Raw genomic sequence first — 18,647 nt, 5'->3', positions numbered from 1 at the left:
CTAAAGCAGAGTCTCCACCCTAGACTTTGGATCAGGTATGGTCCAGAGGAAAAGTCCTGCCTCTTCCACATACTTAAAAGTCTAACTTTGGCTTGGCCCAAGCTTATATGAGCCCTCAGTTTTTTATTTTCCCTTTTTCCTAGAAACATTTTTATAATTTAGAAAAGTATGCCCAATAAGTGGCGTCTCACAGCTTCTTAACAGTGAAGAATGCTACGTGTGCAAGACAAAAATCTGATATAGCTTTGCAATAAACAAGAACATGGTCTTCAACAGCTAGGAAAAGAGACGACCACAGCCAGCAGGTACCAAAGGCACAAAACAGAACTCACTTTGTACGCTGAAGGAAAAGATAAAGAGACAATATCAAAGCACCTTTTTCTCAGACTTGACACATAGTAAATAATCAATAACCAGCCATGACTACTGGCATACATATCTTTCCTCATTCGGTTTCCTAGATGGTTGAGTAAACTAATAGGCCATGATTGGTATCATACATGGTCTAAGAACTTGGAAAAACACAGAGGATAGATGTCAGAAAACATAATTTCAGCTTAGAAAGGAAAGAATAAATTTGATCACAGTAAACCCATGGTTAGGGAAATGTTTCATTTTAGAATCTGGGACTAGGTCAAGTTATCAGTACTCAGAAGGATTTGATGTCCTGGTCAAAAACAAGCAGATATTCACAAAAGCTGCTGCAGTCTGGGATATTAGAGATACTAGTTAATTTTCACTAGCACATGTCTTCACAAAAAATCTTAATAATAGTAAAACAGAAGAATTACGTGAGACAACTTGGTATCTCCTGAACACAGAGGTGAAGAGAATGGACTCAAGAGTGAGATCTTGGATTTTAATCTCTGCTGCTACTAACTGTTTGATATTAAGCAGCATAGTTAGCCTTTTGTATTAGTTAATTATATTCCTATGATCAAATACCTGGCAACAAGTAAGTCACGGGAGGAAGGATTTGTTCGGCCCCAGGGTTTGAGGCTATAGTCCCCTATGGCCAGGAAGGCGTGGCAGCAGGAGTTGCTTCTGACTGTGGCTGCAGGAATCTGAGGCTGAGTTTTTACCTCGTAGCAGATGAGAGAGAAGTATAAGGCCCAGGATTTCAGCTGAAGCTCTCATTTCCCCACTCTTACTTAGCCCAGGACCCCTCTCCATGAGATGGTATATCCCACATACAGATCATATCTTCCCTTCTCAGTTAACCTGTTCTGAAAGAAATCCCTCACAAACACACCCAAGAATATACCTCATCAGTGCCCTACATTTTTCTTAACCCAGTCCAGCTGACAATCAAAATTAACCATCACTCCTCTCTACTCCTCCATTTTTCTTCCTGTAAGACAAGAGGGTAATAAGTTCTAACTTATCATCCATGTAATCAACACTACATGAGTCACTACTTGCAAAAACATTTACAAGAGTCCCCTACAAAATGAGTTAAGCACAAAATTTGTTAAATAAGCAAAACTCACAAGGTCCTTAGTAATGTTCACTTTGTCCTTCTGTCAACTGATCCTCTTTTCCTCCAAATAATGAACTTTATATGAGCTGTGCAAGGTGGCAATTGGTCCTAAAAGACAAAAGGGAAACAGTGAAGGAACCAGAACTAGAAAAGTTGCCTTTACCCCTTGAGAGAGCAGGCCCTGCACCTCACCTGGGCAGTACACTAGAGCCAACCCTATGGGCAGAAGTGTGGGTGAGCCAGCCCTTAAGTTGTGAGCAGGGGAGACCTGTCCCCATTACCCATCTGTCTGGAAGCAGCATGGGCAGTGGAGACATGCCCTCCTCCCTCCTGCCTATCAATGCCTGAGGCAGATGGGAGAGCTGGCCCTGATGTTAAAAGAGCTGCAGAGCTGTCCCTGCCCCCTGCCAGCTGCAACCCTTGAGAGAGCAGGCCTTGTACCTGCAGGGCAGAGCACAATAGTCAACCCTGTTGGCAGAGGTGTGGGTGGGCAGCCTCTGAAGTTGTGAGCATGGGAGAGCTAGCTGTCCCCATTACTTACCTGTCAAGTGGTGGCACGGATTGGGGAAAGATGCCCTCCCCTTCCACCTCAGTCCATAAGTGCCTGAGGTAGGTGGGATAGCTGGCCCTGACCCTTATCAGCTATAGGAGAGCTACAGGGTAAAGCTGGCCCTGAAGGTGTAGATGTGGGAGAACGGACCCTAAAGATGTGAAAGCAGAATTGGCCCTGCCCCTTGCTCAGGGTGAACTATCCAGGACAATGCAGGAGAGCTCACCCTGGAGGTGAAGACAGGGGAGAGCTGGTGGGCTGACCTACCCTGCAACTACCCAGGCCCAGAACCAGGGCTATGTGTTAGCCCACCCCAACATCCACCCCATCTGTGATCTTCTGGAGCATGAAGGTAGGGAGTGGTCAGTTCTGTGGACCCACAACACAGGGCAGTAACAGACTGTCCAGGGAGTCTCAGTGATGGCCCAGCGTCAATAGTGTAAGCAGAGATCGGGGCCTCAAACCAGACCAGAGATTCTTTGCAATGAACACCTGGATTTAAAAATGGAGCAGCAAAGGGGTCTCCTGCTTGACTCACTGTGTCACACTGCAGCTTCCATGATGAGATTTGTCCTTTCTCCCTTTTCTCTTCTTTTTTTCTCTCAAATCTTACTTTGTTTTATCCTGGGGGGGGGGGGGGGTAGAGAGATGGGTAAGATTGGGAGGCATGGTGTAAAAGACAAAAAGAATCAATAAAAACAAATTTTAAAAAGGAAAAACTTGCACTTACCTTACTTTTTTGGTTTCCTAATCCACTATGCCACAGACACATGGTGACAGACAGACATGGGTATTTATCACCATCATTAACTTTTGAACCTGTGAGGAAATGGGGAAGGATCACTCTACCATGGGACCAACTGGAAAGGCTGTGCAGTCCGTCTTTAAACACTGATTCTTTCAGAGCCCTCTTCAACTCTCCTTTTCCTATGAGACACAAAACACAAACTCCCTCCTTGAAAATAACCCAGGGGCTAGAGATAGAGCCCAGGGGTTAAGAGTCCTGGCTGCTCTTCCAGAAAACCCAGGTTCAATTCCCAGCACTCACATGGGGACTCAAAGCCATCTCTAATTCCAGATCCAGGGGATAAAATACCCTATTCTGATATTTGTGGGCACTGAGCATTCTTGTGGTACACAGACATAAATGCAGACAAAACACCCATACACATGAAATAAAAAAATAAAAACTAAAACAAAATAATTCCGATGAAAACAGAATTGTGAGTTGGAAGGTCTATCATTCAGTTTTATCTTCTGACTATTGTGAGGTGACATACCCACAGATGGGAGAAACGACTTTAGTAAAAGGATTAAAGTCATGTTTTCCCAATATCTTTAGATTCAATATAAAGCTGCAATTTGAAAAGAATGGTGGGTTGTTTTCATCCCAACATTTGCCATTTGTATTCCTTGCAGACTGACATGCCTTCCAGTCTGCATGACACTTCATGATTTCTGTTTGCATGGAACATTCCAAGACAAATTGAGTGTCCTGATCAGTATATCTTGGCCTTCCCCCTCTCCCGTGCCCTGATTTGTATAATTAATACATACAAGAACTAGAGTTTAAGGGCATCTGAGGGGTAAAACTAAGTAGTAAATGCTGCCCTTTCATGGTTGGGTTTTCTCATTTCTTCCAATAATTTTATCAGCTATCTATTAGTCTTCCTTAGTCTTTTTATGGCAATTCAGTTACTGCAGCAAGATTTCTCAAAGTTGAATTTTTACCCCGACTATGAACTTAACAATGACACAACCAGCATTCCTCCAAAAATTAACATAGCAAGAGGTGGGGACTGGAGAGATCACCCAGGGTTTTAATAATCATCGTTTTTGCAGAGACTCAGATTCAGTTCTCAGTACCTGCAAAGGGGTTTATGACCATCAGTAAATCCAGTTCCAGGGGGATCTGGTGCCCTCTTCTGGCTTCAGTGGGCATCAGGCGTGCATGTGGTGCACATACATATGTGCAAGCAAAACACTCATATAGGCAGCTAACTGTGTTTTTCAAAAAAGAAGAATATTATAAAGTATCACAGGGCACCAGTAGAATGGAAGAAAAGATATATAATTTAGAGATAAATGGGGGATTTCTGCTTTCAAAATTAGCTCTCATTTTACATGTAAAGAAATACAAGTTCGGGGTAGACACAGAATTATTGAGAAAACAAGTATATGCAGAAGCAGGTAAATCTTGTGTACTCAAGGTCAGTGTAGTCTGCAAAGCAAATTCACTATGTAGCCAGAGCTACAGAGTGAGACCGTGTCTCTAAATTTAAAAGACTTAGAGATAATTATAGCTAAATCACACTGCATTTAAAGAAATTCAAAAACATTTAACACATTTTTCCCATAATTTTATTAGCTATCAGTTTTCATTTGTTAATGAAAAGCCATACCTTAACACAGCATTCTGGATGAACATGAATGATATTTCTTGCTATGTTATATATTAGTAGTCCATGCAACTGAACTTTCATTTCTCTCCCATTAAAATTGCTTATTTGCCTCATCTGGGTATATATTCAAATGATAATAAGATACATAATATATAAGTTTGACCCTGATAGTAGGTTTTGCTGTTTCTAGGGGATTTTTTTTTGTTAATTGGTTGCATCATGTGTTAGATCTGATTCTTCCACACCATTGTTAATACTGATGATTCCTCAAAACACTACTGAAAGGAAAACAACTAGAAGGGGTCTCACCGAAACAAGGAAACAGAAGCACAATGTCCTAAAGAAAGAGAGATGGTTTTCATTTTATGGTTCTGACTATAAAATGCATTCCATTCTATGAAATGTGAGTATGAAAAGTGTTTTATCAGCAAAAGAAAGAAAAGAAAAGAAAAGGAAAGGAAAGGAAAGGAAAGGAAAGGAAAGGAAAGGAAAGGAAAGGAAAGGAAAGGAAAGGAAAGGAAAGGAAAGGAAAGGAAAGGAAAGGAAAGGAAAGGAAAGGAAAGGAGAGCTACTGGATTTGCAATCCTGTACTGATTTCAGGGTCTTTGAATTAGAACACATTTCTAGAAATAGAAAACTGAGTAATGTAAAGAAATTACTCTTCTCAAATCCAAATAATAACTTGCTTTGTGGAGTTATGACACTTTATTTCACATAAGAACTGTTATCTTTCTGTTGAGTAAAAAATTTCATCAATGAGATTATATGCTAATCTCTCCGGAGAGCACAGTTTTTTAACCAACAGGAGAATTATTTTACAATGCTAATAATTCCTCCCTACAGTTAGTGCTTTGATTTTTATTAAATTTCTTAACATATTGGGAAGCTTTTGTAAAACAAAGGACATGGTCAACAAGACAAAACAGCAGCCTACAAAATGGGAAAAGATCTTCACCATCCCCACATCGAACAGAGGATTGATTTCCAAAATATACAAAGAACTCAAGAAATGGGTCATCAAAAGAACAAATAATCCAATAAAAAATGGGACACAGACATAAACAGAAAACTCTCAACAGATTAATCAAAAATGACTGAAAGACACTTAAGAAAATACTCAACATCCTTAGTCATCAAAGAAATGTAAATCAAAACAACTCTGAGATTCCATCTTAAACCTGTCAGTATGGCCATGATCAAAAACACTGATGATCCTTTATGCTGGAAAGTATGTGAGGTAAGGGGAATACTTCTGCATTGCTGGTGCGAGTGCAAACTTGGACAACCACTTTGGAAATCAGTATGGCAGTTTCTCAGAATATTGGGAATCAATCTACCTCAAGACCCAGTAATAACAGTCTTGAGCATATACCTAATGGATGCTCAATCATACCACAAGGACATGTGCTCATATGTGTTAATAGCAGCATTATTTCTCATAACCAGAATCTGGAAACAACCCAGATGCCGTCAACTGAAGAATGGATAAAGAAAATGTGGTACAGTTACACAATGGAGTATTACTAAGCTGTAAAAAAAATGACATCTTGAAATTTGCATGCAAATGGATGGATATAGAAAAAAACATATTGAGTGAGGTAACCCAGACCCAGAAAGACAAATATAATATGTACTCACTGATAAGTGGCTTTAGACATAAAGCAAAAAAATCCAATCTACAGTCTACAAGCCCAGAGAATCTAGAAAACAAAGAGAACCATAAGAGAGATATACATGGATGTCTTTGCATAGGAAGGAGAGAAAGACAAGATCCCCTGAGTAAATTGGAAGTGTGTGGGTCACAGGAGAGATAGAATGGGAGAGGGGAGGAAGGGAGGAGAGTGGAGAAAAAATGTATAGTGCAATAAAAAAGAACTAGCCTAAGTATCTTTGTTTCTCAGCACTTGATAGGCTTGGAAAAAGCAGAAAAGGCAAAGGCAAGATAAAGAAACAGACCAAGAAATGATAGAACTGGGTTAACCCAGTTCTACCATTTTCTGGCCAAATGGCCATAGCAAAGCAGTATAATAGTCATCCCTTATCTATTGCTTTCCATGGTCTCAACATCAATAGTTAACTTCTGGCAGAAAATATTAAGTGGAAAATCCACTCTTTATGTTTTAGGTTGTATACTTTCCTGACATAAATCAATCCTGCTTTCTTAGTATCCACGGTATATATGATAGGCATTAAGTCACTAAGTAACCATCACAGGTATCAGAATGACAATGGCAATTGTAATATAAAACTGATAAAAGTAAAAGGTAAATTATCCTAGTTATTACATATAGGAGTGATATAAAGAGCTAAGTGCTGCCTCTAGTCTCAGATATATACTAGGAGTGTTGGGATTGTTTCCATCTAAATTAGGCACAACTACTAAATATTTTTCTGGACCTAAGTTTCTTTACCTGTAATATTGTCAGAGAACGAATCTATGAGAGTCAAAGGGCTGGGAATGTCACTCAGTGGTACAGCTCTTACCGCCCATGCCCAAGGCCCTGGGTTCCATCCTTAGAACTGAAAAAACATATTTTAGAAAAGGGGAGATGGAAAAGAGGAAGGAAAGAAGGAAAGAAGACAAAAGTCAGTAAAATCACACTAAATATAATCACCCCTGTGAAAGCACTTGAGAAACTGTAGCACTAATTGTTTAAAAGAATTAAATTTGAAATAGGTTAAATAAAATAGAATGGTTGAATTTTATTTCTTTTTAAACTAGAATCAGAGTAACCAATGTGTGTTTATACACAACTCAAACTTGTGATCTTATGCTGTTTGTCTTTTTAAATTTAATTTTTATTCTTTTTACATGTATTCATGGAGGGTTGGCACATGCATGCCACACTGTGCATATGGAGGTCAGAGGACATCTTACATGAGTTGGTTCTCTCCTTCTACCACGTGGGTCCTGAATATTGAACACACATGGTCAGGCCTGGTGGCAAGTGCCTTTAGCAATTTACCCATCTCACCTGCCCACATTTGTCCTTTATATCACAACCCTTCCATCATTACTAACAAAGTAGTTACTGCTTGGTAGAATTAACTATGCAGTAGAGAATTACTGCAGCAAAAAATACCTTCTTGTATGCTTTCTCCTGCAGCTGAAGCATTGTTGTAGCATGATCCTGGGATAGCGGCACAAAAGAGCCTCAGATCCCACACTCACCTACAGCATGTAGTGTTATCATCCAGGAAGATGTTGGGTTCCATGCAGAAGGCACAGCTGTCATCCAAAATTGGTGTGATAAAAATTGGCCTCACTGGAGACAGTGATATGCAGATGTAGTTTCAGCTGGTGAAGCAGAGGCAGAAGGGTTCCTGGCTCTCTGGCCAGTCAGTCTGGTGGAATTGGTGAGCTTTGAGTTCAATTAGAAACATTGTCTCAAAAAAATTGTGATGGAGGAAGGTCATTGGTTAAATAAAAAGAAACTGCTTGGCCCTCATTGGTTAGAAGATAGGTGGGAGGAGTAAACAGAACAGAACGCTGGGAGGAAGAGGAAGTGAGCTCAGACTCCACAGCTCTCCTCTCGGGAGCAGATGCCTCAGAGAGACGCCATGCTCCCAGCTCCCAGGCAGATGCACGTGATGAAGCTCCGACCCAGGATGGATATAGGCTAGAATCTTCCCGGTAAGTGCACCTAGGGGCGCTACACAGATGATTAGAAATGGGCTAAATTAATGTGTGAGAATTAGCCTAGAAGAGGCTAGATAGAAATGGGCCAAGCAGTGATTAAATGAATACAGTTTGTGTGTTGTTATTTCGGGCATAAGCTAGCCAGGCAGCCGGGGTGCTGGGGATGCAGCCCCGCCACCCTTATTACTACAAAATTGGGTTGGGTTTCATGCAGTAAATACAGCCTGTGTGAAAAAGAAAAACAGCTCCCAATGTACAAATGCAGTAGGTGAGTATTGTGCACATGATCTAGAGAGGTCATGAGCACTTTTGAGCCTGTTTTCCTAGCTCTTTAGCCCACTTCAACTTTTCTAAGTGTCTTAATAAACTGTATCTAATTTTATTACTAAAATAATAATGAATTAGGAAGTAATTAAGAAAGACACATGACATTAAACTACAAATGGGAAAACATCACTTTAATAGAAGGCCTGAAACTCTGAAAGAGAGGAAAAGGTAGCCAGAACACTTAAAGATATCACAATGGGAAAAAAAGTTCTAAATAAAACATCAGATACTCGGGGAATAAAAACAACAATTAACAAGACTAATGAAATTAAAAAGCCTTTGTACAACAAAGGAAGCAGTTAATCACATGAACATAAAGCCTACAAAGAGGGAGAAGGTCTTTGCTAGACATACAACTGGCAAAGGATTAATATTTAAATTATACAAAGAAGTCAAAAACTAAACAATAAGAAATCAACCCAATCAATACATGGGTTAATCAAGTGAATATATACTTCTCAAAAGAAGTGCAAATGTCCAATAAGCATGAAAAATTTTAAAATCAGGAGTTGGAGAGATAGTCAGTGGTTATGAGCATATACTACTCTTGCAGAGGGCACAGCTTCAGTGCCCAGAACACATAGCAGGTACCCCACAATTACCTGTAACTCCAGCTCCAAGGGGATTCACTGCCCCTGACCTCTGAAAGCACTTTCTTTAACATGTGCACTTGTAAACACACACACACACACACACACACACACACACACACACACTTAAAATCAATAAATCTTTAAAAATGTTCAACCTCACTAGTCATCTGAGAAAAACAAATTAAAACTACATTGAGATCCCATCATATCACAATCAGAATGAAAGTAATTAAGAAAATATATAATAATAAAACCTGAAGAGAATGTGGACAGAAGGGAATCCTTATACACTGCTCATGGTAATGTATATTAGTCCAACCATCGTGGAAATAAATATAGATGCTAAAAATATAGTATCGTACGTCCCAGCTAGACCACACTTAGGTAGTTATACAAAGGGCTTCAAGTCAACTGTCACAGAGATACTTACACATCAATGCGTACTGCAGCACTATTCACCATAGCTAACTGATTGAAAGTATGGTAGTGGATAGAAAAAGTGTGATATATACACAACAAAATTTTTTTCAGCCATAAAAAGACAAGTTATGTTACTTAAAGGAAAATAGAGGCAACCGAACATGATCATACTAAATAAAGTCTCAGAAAGATAAATGTATGTTTTGCATCATTTGCAGTTCCTAGGTTTTATATAGATACATAAAATAATCTGCACACATTACATGAAAGTAGAAGCAAAGCTGTCTAGGGGAACAAAGGGGACAAATGTGAGGGGAGGAATGAGAAAAGGAGGTTGGGGAGTGAGGGAATGTGCCCATTGTTCAAAATATGTTTGTATGAAAGTTTCCATATTTAAAATGGTACCATGTTATGCCTAATGCAAACAATGAAGCAAAAACTTAAAAACAAAATGACTTGGAGAAACAGAAAGGACAGAGTGAATTGTAAGCAAATGGAACGTAAATACTGAAAGAATAGCATTTCATTCCTCCTAAAGCCTGAAAAATAAAAGTAGTGTCATGAAGTCTGTTTAGTTAATTTGGTAAATATAAAAAGAAAAACATACAGCCCAGGTTTTTGGCATTGCAAAAAAAAAAAACAGACTAAAAAGTTGACTAATTGATCTATTTTCAATAAGTTATGTGGACATCCTGTAGTCACTGACTTGGTCGATGGAGTTTTGCCTTAAAAGAGGAAAAACTTCTTATCACAGAAAGCAAACTAGAGATAGCTACACTGTCTCAGGAGCTTCTGCTAAAACCTTACCCATGCTGGAAATCTCTACACTGGATTGTTTTGGATATAGATCCAAATCTATTCATGTCTTTTCTGAGTCTTCTTTCTCACCTCCTTGTGTAGCACTGAACAATTTCTGATGACAGAAACCACGATTTCTTGTCATTTTCTAGTTCAAATCCTTGTTCATGCTGCCTGCTAAGCACTTGTTCCCTGGGACAGCTTTCAGGCCGACAGAATGCACTGAATGCCGCATTCCAAAGCACTCCGTCCTGCTGGGCGCCGAGGAAAACAATCTCTTCAAACTCCATAATGTGAAATCTTCACAAGGAACAATCTCCCTCAGACAATTCCATTCACACATCTTATCCGTGAAACTGGGTCTCGGGAAGAGGTGACATCACAGACTTTCCCCTCTGGCCAGGGTCATGACCACCAAAGTTGTATTTAGAAGACTCCCACGTGGTTTGACACATGATTTTCTTAACAATTTAACATTTCCCCCAATGTTCCCATAAGCTTCCAATTTAAGATAGTCGCACTTAAATACAAAATTAGGTTCTGGTGTCAAGAAAGCCAGGGATTTCAAGAAGAATGAGAAAATTGTAGCCCATGTAGGAGGAAAAATATAAGGCACAACACACATAATGCATGCCATATGTGGGGGTTTGTAGCAGAGTATTAGAAAGCATAAATACAGAAAGTATGACATCAGCCAAGAGGCTGGATTTTTAAAGAGGAGCTAGGAATGCACTTGCCTATCATATGAAAGGCCCTGGGTCCTAGCCCCAGTGCCATGAAAAAACACTATACAATGTTCAAAAGCAATTTTTATTTAAAAAAATAAGATCTTTAAAAAATATCTGCAGCCAGCACTTGGAGGTGAGGGCTTTGGAAGCAGCAGGAAGATTAGTCCTCTGAGCTGGACAGCCAATTTGCCTCTAATTGGGCTGTAACAGGAGCAGAGCAGCAAACCCATGCATTCTGAGGACTCTGCAGCTGTCTTCAGAATGCTCTGCCTAGGAGCTACTAAAGAAGACTCGAGGTTCATCTCAAAGCTCTTTATGTGAAAAAAAAGCAGCTTATATATCAGGGTGGTTTCCATTCCAGTTCTTCTCAGAGTTAGAGCCTGCGAAACTGCCAACCTCCTAAGTCTCCCTGTAGTGCACTGAATAGAGAAATCTAGGTGGCTAAAAAATATACTCTGACATAGCATTTTTGGAAAAGAAAGTGCCCAAATCATAGGCTATTTGGCTACACTATGCTTAGCAGCTATATCTAATCTGCAGCCTGAGGGCAGCATGCTCCCCAAGGTTGATATGAATGTGGCCCAGCAGAAAAGCATAAGCTTTCTTAAAACATTATGAGATTATTTTTAGCAAGTAGATTGTGCAGTGTTTTGTAGCTAGCAATGTTGTGTCACAGTGTCTACAAGTTGGGCATGCTTGGGAGTCTAAGGCCTGCAGTTTTTTCCTTATTCTTGAACTACTGTGGAAAATGGAGCCAAAACAAAGAGGGTCGCACTACATACACATGTTCCCATCCTACAAGGAGACATACCACAGCCGGCTGCCTAGGCGATTTCCTCGCTTTGAATAATTTCGCCTTGGCAATCCTTACTGCAAGGAGCTTGTAGAGTTCAGCTGGTTATATACTTCTGCCTACCTAAATGACATCATAGGTTAGAGTGCAGAGCTCAGGGAGACCTACAACATCATCTAACACAACAAGTAACTATTTCATATACCAAACAGAAAAGGGCTTACTCAAGATCACTAGTTACTGGGAAAGTCGAGGCTTTAATGTAGGTACCCTGTTCTTGTATCAGTGCCCAAGGCATGGTAATCTTACATCAAATTAGAAAGAAAGCCCATAACTTATTTGTTGTAGTTCTTTGGAGAAGCATACTTAGTGTTCCACAGAATAAAACTGTTCCTCTGATGGTATGTTTTGAACCTTTTGTCTCTAATAAAATGTTATGACAAATCTTCTTTGTCATTAAAAACAGAAAAGTATAGCATAATACTGCATTTGTTTCTCAGCCTACATATCAAATCACAGAGGTTCTCACATACCTCTCTAGGGAACCAAGCACCTTGGAATGAGAATGAATGATTTGCAGTCCAATGCAGCACACAAAACTGCAAACTGACAATTGTAAAGATTACTCCCTAAGTGAGGACTTTGGGGAGAGAGAACATTTTATCCTGACATGGAAGGGCCTGGAAGGTATCCGAGAAAATGTTAAAGCTTGGAGGGGGCTGACCCTCTAGGCCAAGGATCAGTTAGGTATACAGAGAGGGGAGCAGCTGAAAGGGCCCCGATGCAGCGATGATTAAAAAGAAAGTAGAGAAGAAACTTCAAGTGGTCCATCTTGGCTGGTAGCGAGATTGTCATAGTGGTGACAAGGTGGTGACATGCTCCATGAACAAAAAATATCAAACGGTGTCCCCTACATAAATACAACATAGTGCCAAGCTAGAGTGACTTTACAATGCAAGCTCCTCATCTGCATCCCACCATCAACACATGAATTTAAAAGATCATACGCAATAAAACTAAGGGAGGTACAGGGAAAGGAAGAACAGAATTTACCAGTAAGTGACTGATTGTGAGCCTCTAGATGAAATCAACTACCACGCTGGTGAAATGAATAGTTGATTCTGACATGGATGGGGCCTTATAACTTGTGAAGATTCCACCACACATTGTTACTAAAAGATCAAATACATATGTTTAGACTTCCAAACAAGGGTTCAGGCTCCGGAGTAAACAATCCTTAACTACTACTGTACTTGCTCCGCCATTTCATAAGAGCCAGAGCAATCTAATTGCAATGTTTTCAGTTCATTTGTCAATTTTACTAGAAAACAGTGGTTTTGTGGATAAAATATTCTCTCAAGCTCCTATACAGAGGAAAACTGAGAAATTTCACGTTAAGGGTTGTTTTTGTCGTTTTGTGAGAGGGTCTTACCATGTACTCCTAGGTAGCCTGGAATGTAGATCAGCTGGCCCCAAACTTACACTCAGAGAGATCCACCTGCCTTCACCTCCTGAGTGCTAGGATTAAAGGCTTTCACATGGTTCACGCATTTAATTTTCACTTGAACCTAAGAAGGAAAATGTATAAAATATGCAAAATCATGAGAAAGATGTTTTCTATAAATAGGTAGGTTCTCTTTAGACCCACACAAAAAAAATTCTCCAATGATCAACTTCAAATGAGTTCCTTGAATCATTCACATACCTCAGAATCAGGGCCACGTTCAGACTTCATGTCTCATACTTACAGACCTCCTGAAAATAGGTAGTTTTGGGGAACGCCTTATTGTAAGAGAGGCCACTTGTTCGTTTCCCGGCTGCCCAGACTCCTGAAATAACCACACAGAAACTGTATTAATTAAATTACTGGTTGGTCAATTATTTAAGCATATTGCTAACTAGCTCTTACATCTAGAATTAACCCATCTCCATTATTTTATATTTTACTATGAGGCTCGTGGCCTACTGGCAAGGTTTCATCACATCTGTCTCTGGCGGCTCCATGACTTCTCCCTCACTCCACCTCCTTTCTCCCAGCATTCAGCTTAGTTTTCCCCACCGAACTAAGTTCTACCTTGCTATAGGACAAGGCAGTTTCTTTATTCATTAACCAATAAAAGCAACACATAGACAGAAGGACCTCCCACACCATCCCCTCACTGAGATTTTTTATGTGAGCTAAAAGGTAGCTCTGAAACTGCTGAATTCACAGGATACCTGAGAGCCTTTTACTCTCTTTCTCATGGGAAATGAAGGTAAAGGCATGTAGGGGTGACATCTAGGAATAAAGGCATGGACATTTCTGGGGTCATAAGTCTACAGAATGGAGGGAGGCCCATGGCCATACGTGAATCTAGCTGACGGCTCTATTCATCTGCCCTCTTAAAATAGAAGCATTATGTGTCCATAATGAATTGGGCACTGTACTAGTCATTTGGGATTACCAGAGGAAACAAGAGAAAAAAATGCCTGCTCTCATAATGGCATACCCTATTCCAACTGTCCCCTAGGTGCCTGTTAATTACAGTTGTTTCTCAGTTAAGTTTGTGCCCAGAATGCCCCCAATGATTCTACCAGAAGAGTGCCTACAAGTAGTAGAAACAGAAAGAAAAAAAAGCAAATATTCAGAGAGGGACAGACTGCAGCTGAACTGAATGCTTTTTCAGGCTTGAAGAAGCACCACAGAACTCACTTGATGTGCTTTGTATCTTGTACGGGTTTGTGGCTTGGAAGGGTGGTGTGAACACAGGCTTCCTAAAGAAAGTCTTATCAGAGTGTCCATTGCCCCAGGCTGGGTTAGCCAAAAGACAAGGGCCCCAGAGAAGAACACCCTGTGAGATGCTGAACTGCCCCCGCTCCAGTGTCTTGCTTCTGGATAGCAGGACTCCTGCCAAAGCGAATCTTCCCAAAGTACCACTTGGATGGAGGTATCATCCTTGGACCCAGATAAAATCTGTGGGAAGTTATTGAAGAGCTTCTAAACTTTGTTCCTATCCCTCCTACCCATTATACTCTTTCCTACTCAAAAGATACTAGATAATCTTCCAAAGATGGTTCCCCTGCTACTCATTTTTCCGGAGCCAGTTTAAAGGGCAACTTTACCAGAAGCTGTGACACTATCAGCAAGAAACTTCTTTTGAGTTCTCCACAGCTCTGGAGTGCTTTGCCCACAGCTAGAAGGCCCTGCTTGGCTACATAGTTTATCTTCCATGGCAGTCCTTTGAGGATAAGGACTGTTTTATGGCTGCTATCTCTTCTCAGTCCTTAGACCAGAGCCTTGGTGTTTACTGAATGCAACACCAAGTTGTTTCTTTTCTTTTCGATCTGGGAATTCACTTTATAGTCAAGTTTTCTTTTAACATATTGCTCAGCTATGCATTTTTCTCCAGTCATGTTAATGAAGCAGGAACAACTCTGACGTCAACTTAGAGGCAGGGTGCCTTTAATAAATCTGTGATGTTTTATGCATGGCCTTTGGAGGACTCAAGAGATGCGGGCTTTTTTGTGTCCTTCCACTCCTTTCATAATCTCACTTCCACCGCCCCCACCCACCAGCTGTACTTCTTCAACCCCCACTCTTATTAAAAACCACTTTAGCCTTTGAGATATCCTAGGACCTTTTCTTCCATATGCTTCCTGTACTTAGCCCCCTCTCCACATTCCTTTAGGCCATTATCCCTGGTCACAAAGTGTGTTCCCCAGGCAATTTCAGGAACTCTAAGGATGCCCTAGTATTTATTGAGAGTGGTGATCCTAAGTCATGAGTCTATCATATTTACAATTAATACACAGACTATATTTAGGGAAGTTTCAACTATATGAAAACAATTTTTAGCTCAAGCAGAATACCAGGATTTTATTTGCTGATTCCTAGATTGATTTATTTTGCTGTCTTTGCTAAAATATTAGAACTTCAATGTTTGACTGACTTACATTTACAGAGGGAAAATATTTAGTGAGCTAAGCATTGCTGTCGACACTAGAAATATGAACTTCATGTGTTATTTGGAATGACTCTAGCAGACATATAGCTCCATTTACAGAAGAAAACCCGAGGTCTTGTCCAAAATCATCCAGTTATTTTGTGGAGCTAGGGTTCTATCATTGTTCCGTTCAGTATGGAGCATATATATTCTGTTAGTTATGCCATCGTATCCCCGTAAAAAAATCCAGTACTTTCTAGTTGGTCTGCTGCTCTAAAACAGAATCCACTAAGATGCAAGCTCAGAGGCTTAACCCATCACTAACCCAATTATTATACCATCTACTTATACCACCATCACCAAAATCAACTGTGTTTCAAAGAAAAGAAGAGCCTAAAATATATTATTTCCATGATTTCTTTCTAGAAATTGGGTGCATGGTACAATGCGGGTAAAACCAGATGACTCCAGATTCCACAATATGTTAATCTTACATTTTGGTACAATGATCCAGGCGGTAGTGTCGCACACCTTCAATCCCAGCCCTCTGGTGGCAGAAGCAGGCAGATTTCTGTGAGTTCAAGGCCATCCTGATTTACAGTGATAGTTCTAGGACAGCCAGAAAGCCTGTCTCGGAAAACCAAACCAACCAAACAAACATTTTGGTACAAAGTTACAATGTAAATGAATTAGCAATGACTATCAAAGCAAACAACCTACACACGAAAGGATAAAATTATTCCACAATCAAATAAACTATTCCACAATCAAATATACATCTATGTATTTCCCCTATAAGAATTTAAGGTAAGGTCACATTTATTCATTCAACAAACATTTATTGAGCCCCAGTAACTGTACTAGGTGCTAAGAAATACAACTTGAATAAGATAAATCAGGCTCCAGCCCTCACTGGATACGGTTTGCTTTAAAGTTTAAATGATTTTGCTAACTATGCAATAGCTGATGTTCTGTAATAGAATTATATTTTGGGGAAAGTCAGAGTCATAGGAGGCCTCTTCTGGAATACTTTTACATTTTCTTTATGGTAAACGATATAAATCTTTAACTTAAGAGAGGGAAGATCAGGAGTCTCTAGGATGGTTTCAACAAGCACGTTGATGGTCAAGTTGACTGTCAAGCAATACGGTGGTGGATGGTGGTCAACCAAGGGGGTAGCTTAGACCATTCGGTTGCGCTTGTGGGATGGAGAGTCTATGGTGGCATCACCAAACTGGGCCGAGGTACGCTTACGGATTCCTCCACTGTCCAGACGAAGAGCCAGTTCTTCTGAGCCCAAGGGGTTCAGATCATCTTCCAGAAAGCCACTTTTCCGACGCCCACTGCTGGCAATACCTCCATCTTGAGATGGGGAACCAGGAGTGCCAGATCGCATGCTGATGCTTGCCATGGCGCCATTGAGGCCATGGAGGGCGATGGCCTCGTGGAAGGGCTGCAGGTCGACGTCCACAGGTGCGGTGGACTCAGTGGCAGCAGCCTGACTGGAAGCAGCTGCGGGCGGCCTAGGGGACATCCTGGAGGTGCGTGGCGGGGGAGCGGTGGGGGGGACTTTGCCACAGAGGAAGCTAATGAGGTCTTCCCTGCGAATGATGCTCCTACCCTTCTTCACCCACTCCAGCACATCTCTAACGCGACGCTGGTAGCCAACCTGGACGCCCAGCTCAAAACTTCGCTGGTAGGCATCCCCGCTCTCTTTGTAGAGGCTGGTCACGGCCATGGCAGCATTCTGGAAGGGGTCCCACATAGACAGTCCTGGCTGCTGGCACCCGGAATCTTTGTAGAGCTGGGCCACCGCAGTGGCTGAGATCTGGAAGAGGTGCCAGAGCCTCTGCCGCTCGATCTTGAGCCCAGCCGCATCAGCAGCCGCCTCCTCCTGCAGCTCGGGGGACAGCTGCTCTTCCTGCTCTGCCTCAGCAAGGCACTGGCGCTCCCACTTAGAAAGCCAGGGCTCAGCGACCTCGGCCTCACGGTCCTTCTGCTGCTCCTCCATCCTTCTCTTCCTCCAGGCCGCGCGCCTTCCTTCCTCCACTACAGTCTCCGCAGCTGACTGTGGCTGCAGCTCCTTCACCTCCACCTCCGCCTCCTCCTCCTCCTCCACCACCACCACCTCCACCGCAGCTCACCTCAGGCTCGGGGGGCCGCCCTCCGCCTTCCGCGGCCGCCGCCGCCGCCTTCGCGGGCGCCGCTGGGCGGGCGGGCGGGCGCGCGGGCGGCGGGGGCCCAGAGGCCAAGCGCTCCAGCAAGCAAGCCAGCAAGCGAGCGAGCTAGCGAGCACCGCCCGGGGCCCTGGTCCACGCCCCGCCCCGCCCCGCCGGCCCGGCCCCCGCGACGCGGCGCCCGCAGCCTCCGCAGCCGGGGAGATAACCCCAACGCCGCCGGCGCCGCTGCGCTGCCCGCTTCCGGGCTCGCCGCTCGCCCGCCTGCCCGCCCGCCCGCGCGCTCACCCGCCCGCCCCGGCTGCCCAGCCGCTCGCAGCGCCACGGCCTCCCCGCCTCCCTGGTACAGGCCTGGGCTGGCCGCTCCGCCCCAGCACTCGCTAGCGCCGCGCCTACCGCACTGAAGGCTCAGAGGTGGCCCCGCTGCAGCGCTGCCTCCACGCCGCACTCGCCTGGCGCGGGGGCTCCCTTTGCACACTTTTTTTTGGGGGGGGGGGACTTGTCGGCTCTATCCAAATGACCTGATGACATTTTACATCCCCTGTTGCCACAGATAATTATGGGGGCAACTTGATGGTGTCTGCTACATCCAGGGAGGCTGAGGTAAAGTGGAAAGACCTGACCCTTCTGTGAACTAGGCAGGCGATACGAACTCTTTGGCAATGTCTTCCACGCTTGGGAAGAAATCTGTGACATGAATCCGACAGTATTTTTAAAGGGAGAGAAAGGTCACGCTAGAAAAATGCTCCCTCCTCGGCCTGTTTCCTCAAGTGTCCAGTAAGGTGGTTGGACTAGGTGTCTGTAGAGCACCTAAAG

At 42.4% G+C, this 18,647-nt stretch overlaps 1 protein-coding gene and 1 pseudogene across 1 annotated transcript; both read right to left on the bottom strand.

The window, feature by feature from the left end:
- Positions 1-208: 208 nt before the first annotated feature.
- Positions 209-322, bottom strand: LOC121437353 (annotated as a pseudogene).
- Positions 323-15,599: 15,277 nt separating this feature from the next.
- LOC121437333 (UPF0472 protein C16orf72-like) lies at positions 15,600-18,178 on the bottom strand. Its single transcript, XM_041637205.1, has one exon. The coding sequence runs from the start codon at positions 17,663-17,665 to the stop codon at positions 16,835-16,837; it is 831 nt and encodes a 276-aa protein (XP_041493139.1). The 5' UTR covers positions 17,666-18,178; the 3' UTR covers positions 15,600-16,834.
- Positions 18,179-18,647: the final 469 nt, after the last annotated feature.

Source organism: Microtus oregoni, unplaced genomic scaffold (assembly GCF_018167655.1).
Source record: "Microtus oregoni isolate MIOR12 unplaced genomic scaffold, Mior012 000052F_000, whole genome shotgun sequence".
Taxonomy (NCBI): Eukaryota; Metazoa; Chordata; class Mammalia; order Rodentia; family Cricetidae; genus Microtus; species Microtus oregoni.
The sequence above is the reverse complement of the archived record's forward strand: the minus strand, read 5'-3'. Positions and strand labels throughout refer to the sequence as shown.

Bases quoted from the DNA above. Each gene is read 5' to 3' on its own strand.
- LOC121437333 (XM_041637205.1), bottom strand. From the start codon at position 17,665: ATGGAGGAGCAGCAGAAGGACCGTGAGGCCGAGGTCGCTGAGCCCTGG.